This window comes from Podarcis tiliguerta, assembly GCF_965153285.1.
Source record: "Podarcis tiliguerta genome assembly, chromosome: Z".
NCBI classification, from domain to species: Eukaryota; Metazoa; Chordata; class Lepidosauria; order Squamata; family Lacertidae; genus Podarcis; species Podarcis tiliguerta.
Genome location: NC_139553.1, coordinates 18,533,746 through 18,551,556, shown reverse-complemented (window position 1 = coordinate 18,551,556; position 17,811 = coordinate 18,533,746). Strand labels below are relative to the sequence as shown.

General features: G+C 44.5%; 1 protein-coding gene across 3 annotated transcripts in view; it reads left to right on the top strand.

Moving 5' to 3' along the window:
- The window catches only part of GPSM1 (G protein signaling modulator 1), a 54,740-nt gene that overhangs the window by 17,406 nt on the left and 19,523 nt on the right, over positions 1–17,811 (top strand). For 2 of the 3 annotated variants that reach the window (XR_014507208.1, XM_083423679.1), the window contains exons 9-11: positions 3,568–3,694; positions 11,569–11,639; positions 12,163–12,324. Coding sequence is in view for 2 of the 3 variants with exons in the window: in XM_083423679.1 (XP_083279805.1) it covers positions 3,568–3,694; positions 11,569–11,639; positions 12,163–12,324 (360 nt within the window). In the remaining variant the exon portion in view is untranslated. Of the gene's footprint in view, positions 1–3,567; positions 3,695–8,566; positions 8,703–11,568; positions 11,640–12,162; positions 12,325–17,811 lie in introns of those variants that run through there. The other variant, XM_083423680.1, reaches the window with a different exon arrangement.

Here is a 17,811-nt window from a genome sequence, read left to right as displayed (position 1 = left end):
CATAGACCTTTAGCAGCTGTTCAGTGCTCCTTGGACATTAGGATCCCTGCTCTGCAGGGGGTTGGGCTAGATTACTGCTGATTGCGTGACTGCTAATTGCAGCCTCTGGGAGCTTGTGATCAGGACTTGTAAACAGGGGTGTTTGCAGGGGTATTTAATGGGGGAGGCCAGGAATGCTGTCTCATGGGCGACATAGGACCAAGGGACATGGATGGCAAGGTAGCTGCTGTAGTGACTTGCAACACCTTTGCCATGTTTGTCTCCCTGCCTGAGAATGTTCAAAACTACACCTGCAGCAAGTGCAAGCTGGAAGAGAAGGTCCGGCAACTTGAGGCTGACCTACCCACTCTTGGAGCTACTGGGCAAGATGAGGAATTTCTCAAAAGAGCAGAGTGGACTGTCCTGGAACAGCGACACAGGTTGGGTTCCCCAGTGCAGAATTAAACCATGGCACTCGCTCCCGCAGCGGGATGCGGGTGGCGCTGTGGGTAAAAGCCTCAGCGCCTAGGGCTTGCCGATCGAAAGGTCGGCGGTTCGAATCCCCGCGGTGGGGTGCGCTCCCATTGTTCGGTCCCAGCGCCTGCCAACCTAGCAGTTTGAAAGCACTCTCGGGTGCAAGTAGATAAATAGGGACCGCTTACTAGCGGGAAGGTAAACGGCGTTCCGTGTGCGGCTCTGGCTCGCCAGAGCAGCGATGTCACGCTGGCCACGTGACCCGGAAGTGTCTCCGGACAGCGCTGGTCCCCGGTCTCTTGAGTGAGATGAGCGCACAACCCTAGAGTCTGTCAAGACTGGCCCGTACGGGCAGGGGTACATTTACCTTTACCTTTTTTACTCGCTCCTGCAAGAGGGGATAATAGCCAACTTGAATGGCTTTGAAAGAGGATTGGACAAATTCATGGAGCGGAGAGTTATGGAGGGCTAGTAGCTACAGTGTCTATGCTCTGCCTCCACAGCTGTGCACAGCAATGTTTCTGGAACATTGCTGGAAACCATACAGGGGCAGGGGGCAGGGAGGGCTCTTGTGCTAAGATCCTGCATGTGGGCTTCCCAGCTGGGCATCTAATGGGGTTCCCTCCCAACTCTACAATTCTATGATTACTTGACCACAGGGTTGACTGCTACAGCTCAGAGGGGTTCAGGCAGAGATTTGTCCCTCTTTGGGGTCTGAGTTGGACACAAATGTGGAGGTTTTTTTGGAGTGCAAGAGGGTAAAGAAAAACATCTCCAAAGAGCAGGTGTGGCTAGAAACTGGCCTTTCAGGATGAGGCCCTGTGGACATACCATGTTGGAAATCTGGGATGCCAAGACCCAAGTTTGGGGGAAGTACTCTTTGGTATGAGAACCCCAGCAGAGATTTAAAATGACAGAACCTGCAGCAAAGAAAAGTGTGGAAACATAAGCTGTATAACGTTTAAAATGTTGCGTCCCCAGTTGCTTGGTTACAAAAGGGAAAAATTCATTTCAAACTCCATTTTGAAACCAAAGAGGGTGGCATTGTAGCTCAGTGGTATAGAGCACTTGCTTTGCATGCAGAAAGCCCCAGCTTCCTATTTATTCAGAACCATGAGGACTAGGGATTTCCTTTATTTTTAGAAGGGCCCTAGCTCAGTAGCGGAGCACCTGCTTTGCATGCAGAGGGTCCTGGATCCAATCCCTTCTGGCTTTTCCAGGCTGGACTGGGAAATGTCTGCTGCCTGAAGCTTCAGCTGCCAGTCAATGTGAACAATACTGAATTCAGTGGACCAATGTCCTAACCTGTTATCTTCCTCTGTACCATTACAGTTCAGCCCTTTATTCAGAACTATGAGGATGAGAATATTCCTTAGTTTTAGGGAATGGTAATAAATCTGCCTGAAGCTCTTAAGGAGCCACAGCTGCTAGTCAGGGAGGAGCTAGTCACTGTGCTAGATAGACCAATGGCTGGATTCAGGATCTTATCATGACAGTTGAGGGGTGTCCTGATTTTACATGGTTCCTGCTCTGCAGGGGGTTGGGCTAGATGACACGTGGGTGTCCCTGTCAGTTCTACAATTCTATGAGATGGGAAAGGAAGACAGGGCAGAGCGAAGCCTGAGGACCTTCTCATCAGTGTTACATCCCCTATTATTAACCCTTCAGCTGTTCCAGATAAATACACTTTGCTGTCCTCTGAGTAGCACAGATTACTCAGCAACAGATGGGAAGAGAACAATGGGAGGTTTCATGGAGGTGGGTAGCTGGGTAAGGGCTTGGATGCGAGGAGGAGGAAGAGGAGAGTTCCCTAGATCATATAATGGCAGAACTGGCTTGAAGTCGGGTATGCTAACACATTTGCTTCCTGGCTCTGTTTCCAAAGAAGACCAAATAGGTTTGGCTGCCACATTGGGGAAGACAATCCAGAGTCTTGTACATTTCAGAGCTTTAGATAGACTGCCTCTGGACCTGGAAGTTCCATGAGGGCATAAGAAGAGCCCTGGAGCTGGATTAGGCAAAGGGGGAGCCCAGCTTCCTCTTTTAATATCCAAGCCAGTGCCTCAGTGGGAGGACTTGAGCTCAACAGAATTCTCCCTACTTGCAATTCTCAGCCAATGGCATTTCTGCCACTTAATTTATTAATTATTTATTTCCTAAAATTTATACACCACTTGATTGCAAGAAAATGGGGGGGGGGGACACCACCCTCTGGTTTCCAGAAAAAGATAGAGCAATAAAATTAACACTTTAAGAAAAATGTACAGCAATAATTTGCAGCATACAAAAAGTTAAAACTATCAATAGACTGGTTATTTGTTCTGTTGTGATTCCTGCATTGTAGGGGTGTGGACTAGATGACTCTTGGGGTCACTTCCACCTCTACAAGTCTATGATTCTATCTTATGTATTGCATTCATCCACCTTTGCTGTAGGGACGCGGGTGGCACTGTGGGTTAAACCACAGAGCCTAGGACTTGCCGATCAGAAGGTTGGCAGTTCGAATCCCCACAACGGGATGAGCTCCCGTTGCTCGGTCCCTGCTCCTGCCAACCTAGCAGTTCGAAAGCACGAAGTGCAAGTAGATAAATAGGTACTGCTCCGGTGGGAAGGTAAACAGCATCTCTGTGTGCTGCTCTGGTTAGCCAGAAAGCGGCTTAACCATGCTGGCCACATGCCCCGGAAGCTGTACGCCGGCTCCCTCGGCCAATAAAGCAAGATGAACGCCGCAATCCCAGAGTCAGTCACAACTGGACCTAATGGTCAGGGGTCCCTTTACCTTTACCTTTGCTGTATTGCATGCGCCTGACTGTTACTGGCTCAGAAATGACCAATATCTGGACTGCTGAAGACATTTTTATCATTCTGTGTCTAGATATAATTACAGTATTGAATATATATACAGATACCCACACACATACATAAACACCAAAAAAAACAACACCCAGACAGTAACAAATTAAAACTCGCATCTGGGCAAACTTGTTGAAACAAGAATGTTACAGCAGTTTCCGAAAAGAACACAGCAAACATGCCCGCTTGAAATCACGAGGCAGAAGTTCCAAAGATGTGTGCTTGTTCCATGAATTAATGATGGCTAATAATACTTTGCAGGTCGGAGATCAGGGTGGGGAGGCCACGGCCTGCTTGAACGTGGCAAAGCTGAGGGCAGTCCTGGGCTTGAAGCAGAACGGAGAGGATCTGGAGACCCCCGTGGCAGGAACTGGTTACGAAGAGCAGGGTGAGTCTCTTCAAAAGGCAGGTTCCTATCTCCCTGCCTGATTCAGAATCATGAAGACAAGAGAGACACTTTATTAATAAGGGAAGGGGCAGAGCTTTTGACTGCAGAGGGTCCCTGGTGCAATTCCTGGCATCTTCAGGTCAAGGGGTCAGAATTGTCTGCTGACTCTGAAACCCTGCTGGTCAGTGTACTGAGCTGGAGGGACCAATGGCCTGATTCAGTATTATATATTTATTTATCTATTCCATTTATATCCCTCCTATTTTCCTCCAAGATGCTCAAGGTAGCATTTGTGGTTCTCCCCCTCCTGATCCAATCCCCACAACAACCTTGAGAGGTAGGTTAGGCTGAGAGGCAGTGACTGGCCTCCAAGGTCACACCCAGTGAGCTTCATGGTTGAGTAGGGCCTTGAACCCTGATCTCCCAGGTCCTACTCCTCGTTAAAGCCCCACAACGATTCTGCAAGGTTGGTGAGGCTGAGAGGCAGTGACTGGCCTTGAAGGCGAGTTTCCTAGCCAAGAGGGGGAATTCGAACCCTGATCTCTCCCAGGTCCTAGTGTGGCCACATAACCACTACACCATGCCCGCATGGTAGAAGGCAGCTCCCTGTTTTCCTCCAAACTATAAGGATTATAAACTTTATTTTTAAGGAGAAGGGCTGTAGCTCAGAGGCACAGTACTGACTTTGCATGGAGAAGCTCCCTAGTTTGGGGACCTCCTTGCAGTGGCGTAGCGTGGGTTGTCAGCACCCGGGGCAAGGCAAGTAATTTGCGCCCCCCCCCCCGCTGCACTGTCCCTCCCCCAGATAGTCCCTCGCTCTCTCTCTGCACTGCACCGCATGCCTGGCACCCCCCCCCTCCACAGTGGGCGGCGACCCGGTGGCTCGGATCGGATTCGCACAGCCAGCACTGCAGTGAGAGAGAGTGAGTGAGCCAGGTAGGGGCAGAGAGCTGCGAGTGCGAGCGCACCTCCCCCCCCCAGATGTTGCGCCCGGTGCGGCCGGCCCCCCCTGCACCCCCCACGCTACGCCACTGCCTCCTTGTGCATGTTGAATTACTCATGTGGAGAGCTTCTCCTGAGGGAAAACAAAGTTTTAACTCATACAAATATGTCCCGTACAAATATTGTGTGTGTGTGTGTGTGTGTGTGTGTGTGTGTAGTGGTACCTCGGCTTACATACACTTCAGGTTACATACGCTTCAGGTTACAGACTCCGCTAACCCAAAAATAGTACCCCGGGTTAAGAACTTTGCTTCAGGATGAGAACAGAAATCATGCTCCGGGGGTGCAGCAGCGGGTGGCCCCATTAGCTAAAGTGGTGCTTCAGATTAAGAACAGTTTCAGGTTAAGAACAGACTTCCGGAACAAAGTAAGTACTTAACCTGAGGTACCACTATATTCTCCACCTGTGAGTTCCATCATTGTGAGAACAAGGGTTCTATATGGTCTGAAAGGAACCAGACATTTGCATTGTGGGGGTTCAGCTAGATGACCCCTGGAATCCCTTCCAACGCTACAGACCAGTTGCACATGGGTGAAAATAACAAAGTGCAAGTAAAGACCATTATCTGATTATCAATCTAATTCTAGATTTGCCAGGCTTGCGATGAGGGTTGACTTGAAAATGTATATGAATAAAAGAATGCCAAATCATAGTAAAAGTGTCTGCAGGTTCTAGTCCTCATTGATACAGGATTATGCATAATTTTCTCCGTTACAGCTGTATTCCAGAGTGAGGGGTATTGAGTGCTCAATGTAAGATTTTGGGCTGTTTTCCACTTGTTGTCATTATTATTCAAGCTGTCAAGATCATGCATCAAGACAAATTATTTTGACAATATATGTCTACATTGGTATCATCAAAAATATTCAGTCACATTAATTTTGGGCAATTTCTTTAGTAATATTTATCATTTCTGTCAAAATTAAATTCCAAACATCTTGCACCAACTGACATTCCTGCCATAAATGATAATATGTACCAAGATCATTGCGACCTCTCAGACAATTAGAGAAAACATATTTGACATTTGCAAAGGAGGACAAGACCATCTTTGAGGGAATTTTAGAAGATTTCAGGTGCCTCAATATTTATTTATGAAATAAAATCATGCCATGTATTTATTTAAAAGGTCATTCAAGCTCTGCCCTTTAGAGCTTTTTAGTTTCTTTTTCATCCCAGATGACAACTGCTGACAGCACTTCCCAACACCGCAGAGTCCAATTTGGCCTCCCTCTCCTTTTGATAGGAGCAGCGCTAAGGACTGGGCTTGGGTGAACTTGAGTGCATGATTTCTGGCGTGGGAAGTGGATTTGGAACTGCATCAATCCAGCAGAGCTCTTGATCTGGAGCACTCAGTGACAGCAGTGACCTCATTCATCAGGCCCTTGAATGGGCTCCCATGTTCAGACCTCATCAGGAGGACAAAATGTTCCTGAAAAGGAAAACAGAAAAGAAAATGCAAAGTTATTTATTTTGTTTATTTTTTTCAAAGTGGTTTACAAAAAAAGAGAGAGAGAAAATAAAGGTTTACAACAATACTTTAAAACAGACAAAAAGGTAATATATTAAAACAGGCTAAAATTCACATTCTAAACAGGAATGTTTTTGGCAGAAGGAGTTCAGCAAAAGGAGTGCAGCAAAGGCACCTGCTTGATATCCATAGGCAGAGACTTCCAAAGTGCAGGTGCTACTGCACTAAATAACAAGAGGCTTACAAATGCATTTTGGTGGCCTAGAGAGGCGAAACTTAAGGGGCATTGTGCAGAGGTGAAATTAGCAGGTGGCGTTTTGGCCACATCGTTGAAACAGAAAGGAGAGGAAGACCTTCTATTGGAGGTCTTTAAGCAGAGGCTTGACAACCATATGTCAGGAGTGCTCTGATGGTGTTTCCTGCTTGGCAGGGGGTTGGACTCAATGGCCCTTGTGGTCTCTTCCAACTCTATGATTCTATGAATGGAGGCAGGCTTCTAAACGATGTTGGGCTCCAAGCTCCTAGCAGTCAGCATGGGCAATGGTTAGCAATGATGGTGGGAGTTGTAGTCAGCAACATCTGGAGGGGAGGTACCACCTTGAAGAATGCCATGTGAAGATGTTCCTGCTAAGAATTTTATTGTCTTTCATGCTCTGAAATCTTGCTTGGGATTGCAGGGTGCGAGGGCTTCAAAATCGAAGCCTCCCTTGTTTTGATTTATGACCTTCATGGCTTTGGTGAAAAGTTATCTTGGGAAATGTGTGGCCAGTTGCTGCTGGTGTCATTCTCCCAAGAACTGGGGTAAATCCCTAATCTTGGATAAGAGACGTTTTCCTCACTCTCTCATAAAGACCACAGACCACAGCCCCTTCCTTCTGTTTCGTGTGGATCCAAACAATACTGCCAGACACAGCCATGTAACAAGGGACTATGAGACTGGGCAGGAAGCTGAAGAGCCTTGGGGCACAGGTTGTCTTTTCATCACTTCTTCCTGTTGAAGATCATGGCCCAGGAAAAGAGGAAAATACTGGAAGTAAACCACTGGCTGTACAGGTAGTGTCATCAGGAAGGGTTTGGCTTCTTGGACCATGGTCTCTGCTTCCTTGAGGAAGGCCTTCTGACAAGAGATGGGTTAGCAAGAATGTGTTTGCTAAGAGTCTTGTCAACCTGATCAGGAGAGATTTAAACTAATTTTTGACAATATTACAGACCACTGGGGAACACCTGGTACTGGAGATAGTAGCTTCATCTATGCACAAGAAACTGAGGTGGTGCTCCAGAAACCTGCTAAAGGGCAGGAAATGACAAGAAGAAAGCAGCTGGAGGGAATGACTCGTGCTTTCAGTTGTTTCTATGCTGTTGCACAGAATATGAGAAACAAGCAAGACAAATTTGAGCTTTTAATACAGGATGGCAAATAGGATTTAATAAGCATTATTATTATACAGTGGAACAGGCTCCCGCAGGAGGTTGTAAACTCCTCTTCCTTGGAGGTTTTTAAGCAGAGGTTGTATGGCCATCTGTCATAAATGATTTAAGTGAAGATTGCTACATTGCAGAGGGTTGGAGTAGATGACGCGCAAGGACCCTTCCTACTCTACAATTCCATGATAAAACCAGAACTCACAGGTATCCAACAAAGCTGAATGTTGGAAGAATCAGGACAGACAAAAGAAAGTCCTTCACACAATGCAGAGTTAAACTATGGAACTTGTTCCCGGAAGAGAGAATGATGACCAACTTGGACGGCTTTAAAAAACGAGAGGAGATGGCTTTCATGGAGGAGAGAGTTATGGAGGACTAGTAATCACAATGTCTATGCTCTGCCTCCACAGCTGTGCACAGTGATGTTTCTGAACACCAGTTGCTGGAAACCACACAGGGGCAGGGGGCGGGGAGGGCTCTTGTGCTCAGATCCTGCATTCTGGCTTCCCAGTTGGGCATCTGATTTGCCACTGTGAGAACAGGATGATGGACTAGATGGGCCCTCTTTGCCATGATCTAGCTGCTGTTGCAGGGCTCTTCTTACATTCTTATGTCCTTCTTGGGCACAAAGCACCTTCTAGCCAGCCTCCTCCTCTCCACGGCATCCTCCACCTGCTGTGAACATGGATCTGTTTCTTCTGTTTTGCACTTGCCACTCTGGACCAGACAAAACCATGGAGGATTCCATTCTGTATCCCATTTACTGCAAGCTGCCATCCCCAGCGCGACACATCAAAGAGCTGTCTCCATGTGCTCAGCATGGCCATGGGAGCTGGCTGGTATTCTGATGCATTCAAAGTCAACAGACGCGCCCCAACCACAGCACTAAAGTGGTGCCTTTCTCCGCCTTGTTTGCACACCTCCAAGGAGACGCAGGTCAGCAAATGCCACTTTTTGCACCTTCAAGCAGGGAACTCTGTTCTACTTGGGGCTGCTCTGAGAACACGCTGGAGCTAAACAAGTCCCTGTTTGTCCCCTGACAGCCAGGCTCTCTGAATTGTCCCAGCTTTAGTTATGATTCCTGCACTGTTGTCCTTATCCTTCCACTGGCAAGTGAAAACTTTCTTTTTCCAACAGACTTTGGGGAACTGACTGCTTTTAATGAAAGGGCTGATATCATGCTGTTTTATTGTAATTATTTGTGTGGTTTTAACAGGAGTTCTCTCTCTCTCTCTCTCTCTCTCTCTCTCTGTGTGTGTGTGTGTGTGTGTGGTTTTAATTCAACCAGTGTTTAATTGTTTGTTGCCGGTTGCTTTCCCCCTATGTTTTTAGCTGTTCTTGTTTTTATCTATAAGCTGCTTGAGTCCCTATCAAGGAAAAAGGCAGAGTACAAATATGTGGTAATATGCTGCATATACTTGAACTCCCGGTTATAGAATTGTAGAATTGGAGGGTACCCTGAGGGTCATCTAGCCCAACCCCTGCAATTCAGGACAGGGACCCTGCAGCCCTCTGTCTAATTTCATGCAGCCCTAAGATTAAGTCCCAAAACTCCTTGTGAATGATCAGTTCTCAAGCATTATATCCCTTCTTCAGCTGTCTTATTGGTCAAGGGGAAGAGAGTAAGTGGGGTGGCATTGCCAAATATTGGACCTTGCCTCATTCACTGCCAATTTTGTACCGTGTTTGTAGGGAGTGGCCCAGTAGGGAATGTAGGAAAAGGTTGCCTACACCTCAGTGATAGGTGGTTGAGGCTCTTCAACCTGGGAAGGTAGTCCATCTAGAAGAAGGAAAACCCATACCCAGCTGTGTGTGACCTTGAGAGGCCAGTCACTACCTCTGTCAGCCTAGCCTACCTCACAGGGTTGTTATGGAGATTGAATGAGGAGGGAGGAACCCCTCTGAGCTCATTAGAGGTGGAACGGTGGGATATAAATGCAATAATTGAAATTAATAAATTTGGGGGCAAGTGCAGATTTGGAAGGAGGGCTGTTTTTCCATTCACCTCTTGCATTGATGAGTGCAAATTTGGGAGATTCGCTTTTCAGTACAAACTCCAAACTTGGCTCCTTGGCTGTGACCTTGCCAGGGCTCTGGCCTCCAACAGAAGCAGGGAGATGCAAGGGCTGGCCTTATCCTCTCGGCTCTTTTGTCAGCGAAAGATGTAAGCTGTGGGCTTCCTTTGACAGGCCCACTTGTTTTTCTCCATGAAGGACTCGGTTTTGTTGCTTTAATTACAGTTCTTTGGCTGATTCAAGATGCCGTCGGACTTAATTACAGCTTAGCTCAGAGGCGGCTGGGATTTCTGGGGCGGCTGGGGTGCTATAACTCCCGCTTATTTTGAGAAATGTCTTTGTCACTGGTGCAAGATGCTCTCAAAGTATTCGGGAAAAGGCGTGAGGGATCCGGTCTCTGCGAGGCTCAATAATCCCTGACAGGTAGTCAGCCAACCTCTGCTTAAAAACATCAAATGAAGGGACTACAACTCCCACCACAGTCAATGGCCAGGGATTATGGGAGTCATAGTGCAAAAAGTGCCCCACAAAGGCTTTTTTTAATGGTAGTTTTTAACTGATTGGTGTGGGTTTTTTAATGCATTGTTTGATTCTGCTTGTAAATTGCTTTGAGGGTGTGTGTTTTTTTACAATCAAGTAATATATAAAAATTTATGATACTCTAGATCAGTAGTTCTCAAACTTTTTTCTTGGGCCATACTTTCAGAATAAAAAAATGCTCACACTGATTTTTTTATTGATAATTAATACATTGGAAAACAAACAGAAGCATGTTGGGGGGGGGGACCAATTCTTAGCAGTGTTTGATTTATAACATATAACTTTTATAACATACATTATAATATGATCATGGGACATGCAGAAAGTATAAAACGATGTGGCTACATAAGAATGTAAATCATTCCCCAAATGCAATTATAAGTGAGCCTCTTCCATATGTACCTTAAGTACACTTACAAACTGCATAAGAGGCGTGAGCTTGCTATTGCCAGGTAATCTCATTTATATTAGGTCTGATTTGAGACAGACAGACTCTCATCTCCTCATCAGCACAAATAAGCCTTTCTCTGTTCTGATCTTTCATATTTGTCAGAGTTGAAAATCCCTGCTCACAACAATATATTATGGAGAACAGTAGAAGAGAGGTGATTCTGGATCACATCTAGGATTTGCCCTTGGTATTTCTTGGTACTCTTGCTCTCATTTTGAAAAGACATCTATCCATATTCTGCAACTAATATATATATAGATAGATAGATAGATAGATAGATAGATACTATACTGTTTAAATGTTTCTTTGAATGCCCTTGAATTTCCCCCTCCACACTTGCCATCCTCTCCTGCCACATCAGTGTGGCGAGTCACATCCTTTGAGAACCACTGCTCTGTACTGAAGCAAATCCTGCCATGTAAAAGATTTCCAAAGTCTGCTCTGGTGCCATGTGGATGACTGCATTCAAGATTCACAGAATCATAGAACTGCAGAGTTGGAAAGGATCCCAAGGGGCATCTAGTCCAGCCCCCTGCAGTGCAGGAATCAGTACAGGAAACGCAACATCTGGACAGGCATTTGTCCTGGAAGACAGCACTTCCCGCCTGGGAATTATTTTGAATTTTTTAATAGAGTTTGCAGTTAAACAGGCAAACAAAAATCAAAACTAACAAAAAAATTATGAAGTAAACAAATAAATGTATTCCTGCATTGCAGGGGGTTGGACTAGATGACCTTTGGTGTCACTTCCAGCTCTACAATTCTATTATTCGATTCTGTGATTCTATACATTTGGAGAACTGCATCATCCATGACACCTGCCCAGGTGACCTTATATTGCTGCAACTCAATTAATGACTTATGCTGGTAATTAATTTTTTTCTGGGTGGTTTTTTGTTTTTGGCCATGAAGGACAAATCTAGACGGCGGTTGGCCAGCTCACCCACCCATCTCCTGTTGCTTTTTCAGGGGCAAGGCCCAAGAGGATCCAGAGGAACCGCATGAGCAGCCTTGAGCTCCTGAGATTCCCATCGGAAAAGGTAAAGGGAGGCATCAGTTGGTGGAGGAGAAGAGGAGGAAAAGGGATCTTGAAGACATGCCTGTTTAGGCCAGCATCCCCCTGTACTTGAACTTCCTGATTGATGGGTGTTAATCATTTTTTTAAAAAAACAAGTTTTTAATTTTTATGCTTTTTAAGTGGCTTGTTTTATTCTACATTTTAATTCTGAATGTTTTCAGTTCTTTGATGGAATTCTTTTACCGCATGTTTTACTTACGGACGGATTTTATATCTGTAAACAGCTTAGAAACCATTATAAATCAGTAATGACAGGCAACATTCAGCCTGCATCTCCTTCCTTTCTGGAATGGCATTGCTCTCTAGAGTGGCGGGGCATGGGGGGGGTGAGGGAGGGAGAAGGAACAGCCCCTGTCGCCTCTGTAATGTGGCTCCCAGAAGATCACCCCTGAGGGAGTTTGGCCTCCAACAAAAGGGAAATGCCCCCTGCCTTGCCTTAAGGTGTCGCCATCTACAGCAATGACCTCTTCGTCACTTCTCCTCAGGACCAGAACGGAGACGTGGAGATCCCTGGGAAAGAATTCATGTCGCTGCCAGTCAGATCCAAGAAACACAGGGGAAGCCAGTCCATCCCAGACAGGAAGATTCCACCACCCAACGAATCCCCATTGGAAACCAGTGACGTACGGGTTCAGCTGTCCCAACTGGTAAGGCGATGCGGCGGGCATGAAGAGTACCCCTCACCTAAAAATTCACAAATTGCTCTTCTTCCTAGGTTCATTGGCGTCTGCTATGAAGGACCCCATTGCGCGAATGCCTTTAGTTTCATTCTTGCTTATTTCATAAAATTTATACACTGTTTGATTGTAGGAAAAAGCCTCAAAGCGATCTACAAAAGAGATTTTTTAAAATCAAGAAAAAAATGCAACAATACTTCCAAATATACAGAAAGTTAAAATGCTGAACAAGTTTTAAAACACACTTTCTAAGCATCTGGACAGGCTTGTCTAAACAAGAATGTTTTTAGCAGGCACTGGGAAGAGTACAGCGGAGGTGCCTGATTGATACCAAGAGGCAGGGAGTTCCAAAGTGTAGACACTCCCACACTAAAATATAGATTCCTTGCCAATGTAGAGCGGGTGTTTTGTGGCACATGTAGTTGTGCCAATTCTGCTATTTGGAGTGGTTGAGTGGCCACCTGTGGGGCAAGGTGACCTCACAGGTAAACTGGTCCCAAGTTCTTAAGGGCTTTATATACTAATAGTAACACCTTGGCAAACAGTGCACATCTCTGAGCAGCAAAGGCATCATAATTCTGACAATTGCTCTCATCAGCAATCGTGTTGCAGCATTCTGCATTGGCAGCAGCTCGTGGTCCAAGTGCAAGGGAAGCCCCACATAGAGCGCATAGCAGAAATCCAGCCTGGAGGTGTTTTCAGGTCATATTTAGGAAAGTTCTTTATGCTGCACATAACTGAACGACAGAATGACCACCCGCAGGAGGCAGTGATGGTCACTGACCTGGATGGCTTTAAAAGAGAATTGGGCAAATTCGTGGAGGAGGAGGAGGCTACCTGTGGCTTCTGGTGATGATGGCACTGCTCTGCCTCCACAGCTGGCAGCAGCAATGCTTCTGAATACCTGTTGCTGAGAAATGCAGGAGGGGGAGAGTGCTGTTATGCTCAGGTCCCGCTTGCAGGTTTCCCACAGGCATCTGGTTGGCCACTGTGAGAACAAAGTGCTGGCCTAGATGAGCCATTGGCCGATCCTTCAGGCTCCCCTAATGTTCTGGTTTGGGGAAGCATGTGGCGTCCTCCTATTTCTCTGCTGCTGTGGTTTTGACATTTGGCATTCGCCTCTCATTCTCCTGGCTGAATTTGGTCTTATTATCTCAAAGGTCACCTTGAGCATTCTTGGAAAGAAAAGGAAGGAAATTAAACAGGTTTATAAATAAACACACCACGCACCACAGGGCGGGGGGGGGGGGCAGGATCTGCCTCTGCCTTGGCAACAATTCAACAGCCCCAAATAAATATGACGGAAGTGCGTTCTGTTGAGGAACCCTGAATTTTTTGAATTTTATTGATATTGATGCTGCTTTGTGCCGTTTTTAAGTCACATTTTAATCAATGTTTTATATTTGCTGTTAGCCGCCCTGAGCCTGTTTTTAAACCGGGAAGGGCGGGGCATAAATAAAAATTTATTTATTTATTTATTTAACCCCCTAGGTGAGATTCAAGCGCCTGTCTTGTGCCTGGCGCTCACTGCATGCTAGATTTCCCCAGATGTGCAGGAAAGGTGCAGGAATCTCCCACCTGGGCGGGGGCTTCCAACTATATCCAGCCATTGCTCTTGTGAGGAATTCCAACTGGCTTTCCATCCATTAGCTGGGATTCCTACATTGCAAGGGATTATGCTAGATGGCCCTTGGGGTCCCTTCCAACTCTACAATTCTATGGTTCTATGCCTTGGAAAGTAGTGAACTCTCATTCACTGGAGGGTGGGGGTTTAAGCAAAGGTTGGATGTCTGTCTGTCAGGGATTCCTTTGCTGCGATTCCTAGGCCACCCGCCTCCCTGGCAAGGCCATGTATAGTCAACGGAAAGCGCAGAGAAGTCACACTGACAGCTTGCAGATGTGTGTTCCTCAAGATTGTTTAGATACGGAGCCATTTTTGGAGCATGCTGCTAGCATTATGCTCTTGCCAGGACTGAGATGCCCCTTGTGGGAAATAATAGGGGGCGCGTGCGATGAGGCGGCCATCTTGCGGCACCCACTGTGCAAAACCTGCCTATCTCTTTCTATATCGGCAGCGCGGGCGAGCCCTCCGTGGACCCCCGCAAAGAGGGAGCTTTGCACCACCCTCTGCGATAAGGCAGTGAAAATGACATTGGCTGGGCCATTTCTCAGGAACCGTCACTTCTAAGGAGATAAATAGGAATGAGGGAGAATCAATCCAAGGCCTCTGAAACTGCAAATATTTAATTTCTCGGGGTGTCTGGAATGCTTCACTTGTCGTTTCCGACCGTTGTTAGCTGCTTCTAATATGGCCTGTCTGAAATTAACGCCTCTTTATAGAATCATAAAACTGTGGAGTTGGAAGAAACCTCAATAGTCAGCTAGTTCAACCCCCTGCAGCGCAGGGACCCTGATGTCCGAAGAGTGCAGAGCAGCAGCTAAAGCCCCCAATACTGAACTGCATTACATGGAAAACTAACCCATTACATGGGAAATTTACCCATTATTTAGAAGGGAAAATAACAGCGACCTCTTTTTTGTCTCTGTGTGGTGGGATTTTATTGACTACATTTTTTTTTTTTTAAAAAAAAGGCATTTGTCTCTTCCGCAAGCCTTTCAAGAAATCTGGGGTAAGCAACTGGTAATTGGCTGAGAATTTTTCTCGATGTAATATAAAGATTTTGGCTCTTGGTACTCCTTGTGCCTCTGATGGTTTCAGTTATGGGCTTACCTTTCTGTATATCTTGCAAACCATGCGCGCCGCACACCACTTGCTCTCACATTTCTTCTTTTTAAATATTCATAAAAAATTATTACACTTTGTAGCTGAGATGGTCATACATCAAACAAGTTTGTTGTCGATAAAAGTAGTGAGGGGAAGAAAAAGAAGAAAAGGAAATGATATGAAGGAGAAAAGAGTTAAGCATAGTGAGAGAGAGAGACTTTATGCTTGGAAAATATCTGTTTCCAGTGGTAGAGCAGATAATAGGAATAATAGCCTGGGTAGAAAATTCATAGAGAGAGATGATATTTTGCCCCTCCAAGAGAGTTGTAGTGTCTGCCACCTTTTCAATTTTCATCTGTTTGCATGCTTATATTATTGTAGTTGTGATCAATGGGTTATTTGTGAATCTGGGTGCAACCAAACCCCTTAGTAGCTTATTGGACTTTTTTATTGAAATCTGAAGGCTTTGCAGAAGGTATTTATCACTTGAATTGTCAAGCTTATTCAGAAGCCAACTGGTTTAATAGTATTGATCATGTAACTGGATGCTTCTCCAAAGGTGTTTGGAAAGTCCATGTATTTCGTATTGATGTTTCTAGTTTGGTAAATGATAATGCTGCATCATTGGCATACAGTGAGATTTTGAATTCTTGCAAGCCAAAGTTAATTCCATGAAGTCTTTGGTTGGTTCTTATCAAACTTACTAATGGTTCTAGAAACCTTTTGCAAGCAATAACAAAGATAATGAGCACCCTTGACATGCACCACACTGGTAATTTTAATGGCTTTAACAAGTAACAATTGGTAATGAAAACTTTCACTCATGGGTCCTTATATAAGATGCCAATCCATTATTTGAATCTGGCACTAAGATCATTTATTGAAGGGTTCTTATTGTTCTTGCTAGAATAGGCCATGCAACCCTATCAAAGCCTTTTTTGCATCCAAAACAAAAAAAAAGTGTTTTTTGCTTTCATTTCTTTCTTAATTCAACCAATACTTCTGTTTTGTTATATTGTAATTTCCTATTTTTTATAAAACTAGTTTGATCTGGATTTACATATTTATGTACACTTAGCAATTATGGCAGACCATTTTGGCATCTTAGTTTAGTGAAGAAATTGGTCTATACGTTAGGGGTAGTTTAGGATCCTTATCTTGTTTAGGAATAAAATTAATTATAATTTCTGATCATGAATCCTGGAGTTTTTTTAATGAGAGAGATGTGTTGTTGTATAGTAAGATGTTACTTTATTGGGGAAAGGTTTATCAAATTTGCTGGTCAAGCCGTCTGGCCCGTATGCAGTGAAAAAAATATGTTATGTACCTCTTCCTCAGTGACTTTTGATTCCAAACTTGTGAGAACTTCAGCTGAAACTTTAGGCATCAGAATGTTTAGAAAGGCTTTATCAATCTGTTCTTGAGTTGGTTGGGTTTTCTGGTGTATCTAAATATTGATAGAATTGTTGAAAAGAATTTGCTATTTCTGCTGGAGAGTTGCCCTTTTGTTTTTATGTTGTATAGATGGAATTAAGGTTTTTGCTTGTCTATCTTTTAGTTGATAATGAATGCAATTTTGATGGTCTTTGTTACTATGTTCAAACAATTGTGTTTTTTGAATTTTTCAGTTTGAAGTTATTGATACATCATTATTATGGAATTTAATAGTTCCACTGCCTCCAGATCATGTCTTTGTTTGTGATTTATTTATTACATTTATATACCACCTCTTTCTTCTAGTGAGTTTAAGGTGATGTACCTGATTCTCCTCTTCCCCATTTCATCCTCACAACAACCCTGTGAGGTAGGTTAGGCTAAGAGATGGTGACTGGCCCAAGGTCACCCAGTGAGTTTCATGGCTGAGTGGGGACTGTTTCTTTTTCTATTATTGTTTTGAATTAAATCTCTTTCCTTTTGGGTAAACTGTTTCCATTCATATGGGGGGAGGGTTAATAAAAAATTAATGAATGTGGGCTTTCACTGCATCCCAGACTACCAGTCAGGTTTCCTCTGGCATAATATTCTGACTAAAAATAAATAAATTCAAGATGTTGTGCTATCATATCTCTAATTTTTCAAAATGAAGTTGTCTAACCGCCATTGTTTATCAGATCAAGCTTCTGCAAATTATTTATTTATTGAAACTGGGGGGTGATTGGGTGGATTCGAGTTTCATTCATCTTTGCTTAGTATATACAGAAATATAAATTATAAACATGAGAATAGAAAGTGTAATTTTTATCAGTAGGATGGCGGAATTTACAAATTTATGTTAATCTGTGTTCTTCCACCTCTCATTTCTTATGATGGTACTTTTATTAAATCCTAGAAACATAGAACTGTAGTGTTGGAAGGGATCCCAGGGGTCATATAGCCAACCCCCTACAAGGCAGGAATTGCAACTAATCACTTTCCACTCTGCATATTATCACAAATATCCAGAGAACCAGCTTTATCGTTTCTACTTGTGAATTTAACATCCCATGCAAATCTTGGTTTAGCTTTTATATGTTTGTTCCATGAAGTTCTGTTTTGCTGTTTGAGTTAGGTGGATAAAATTCAATAAAACGCTTTCCGAAAAGAATAAAATATCACCCAATAAATTATATTGTATTAGGCTCAGTCACAGGCTACCTGGAGGGTTGTATTCTGATGTATAAACCTGCCTAGGCTCTGAGATCTATGAGGGAGGCCCTTCCCTCCATCCTGACTCACTCCTGGGCCTATTTGGT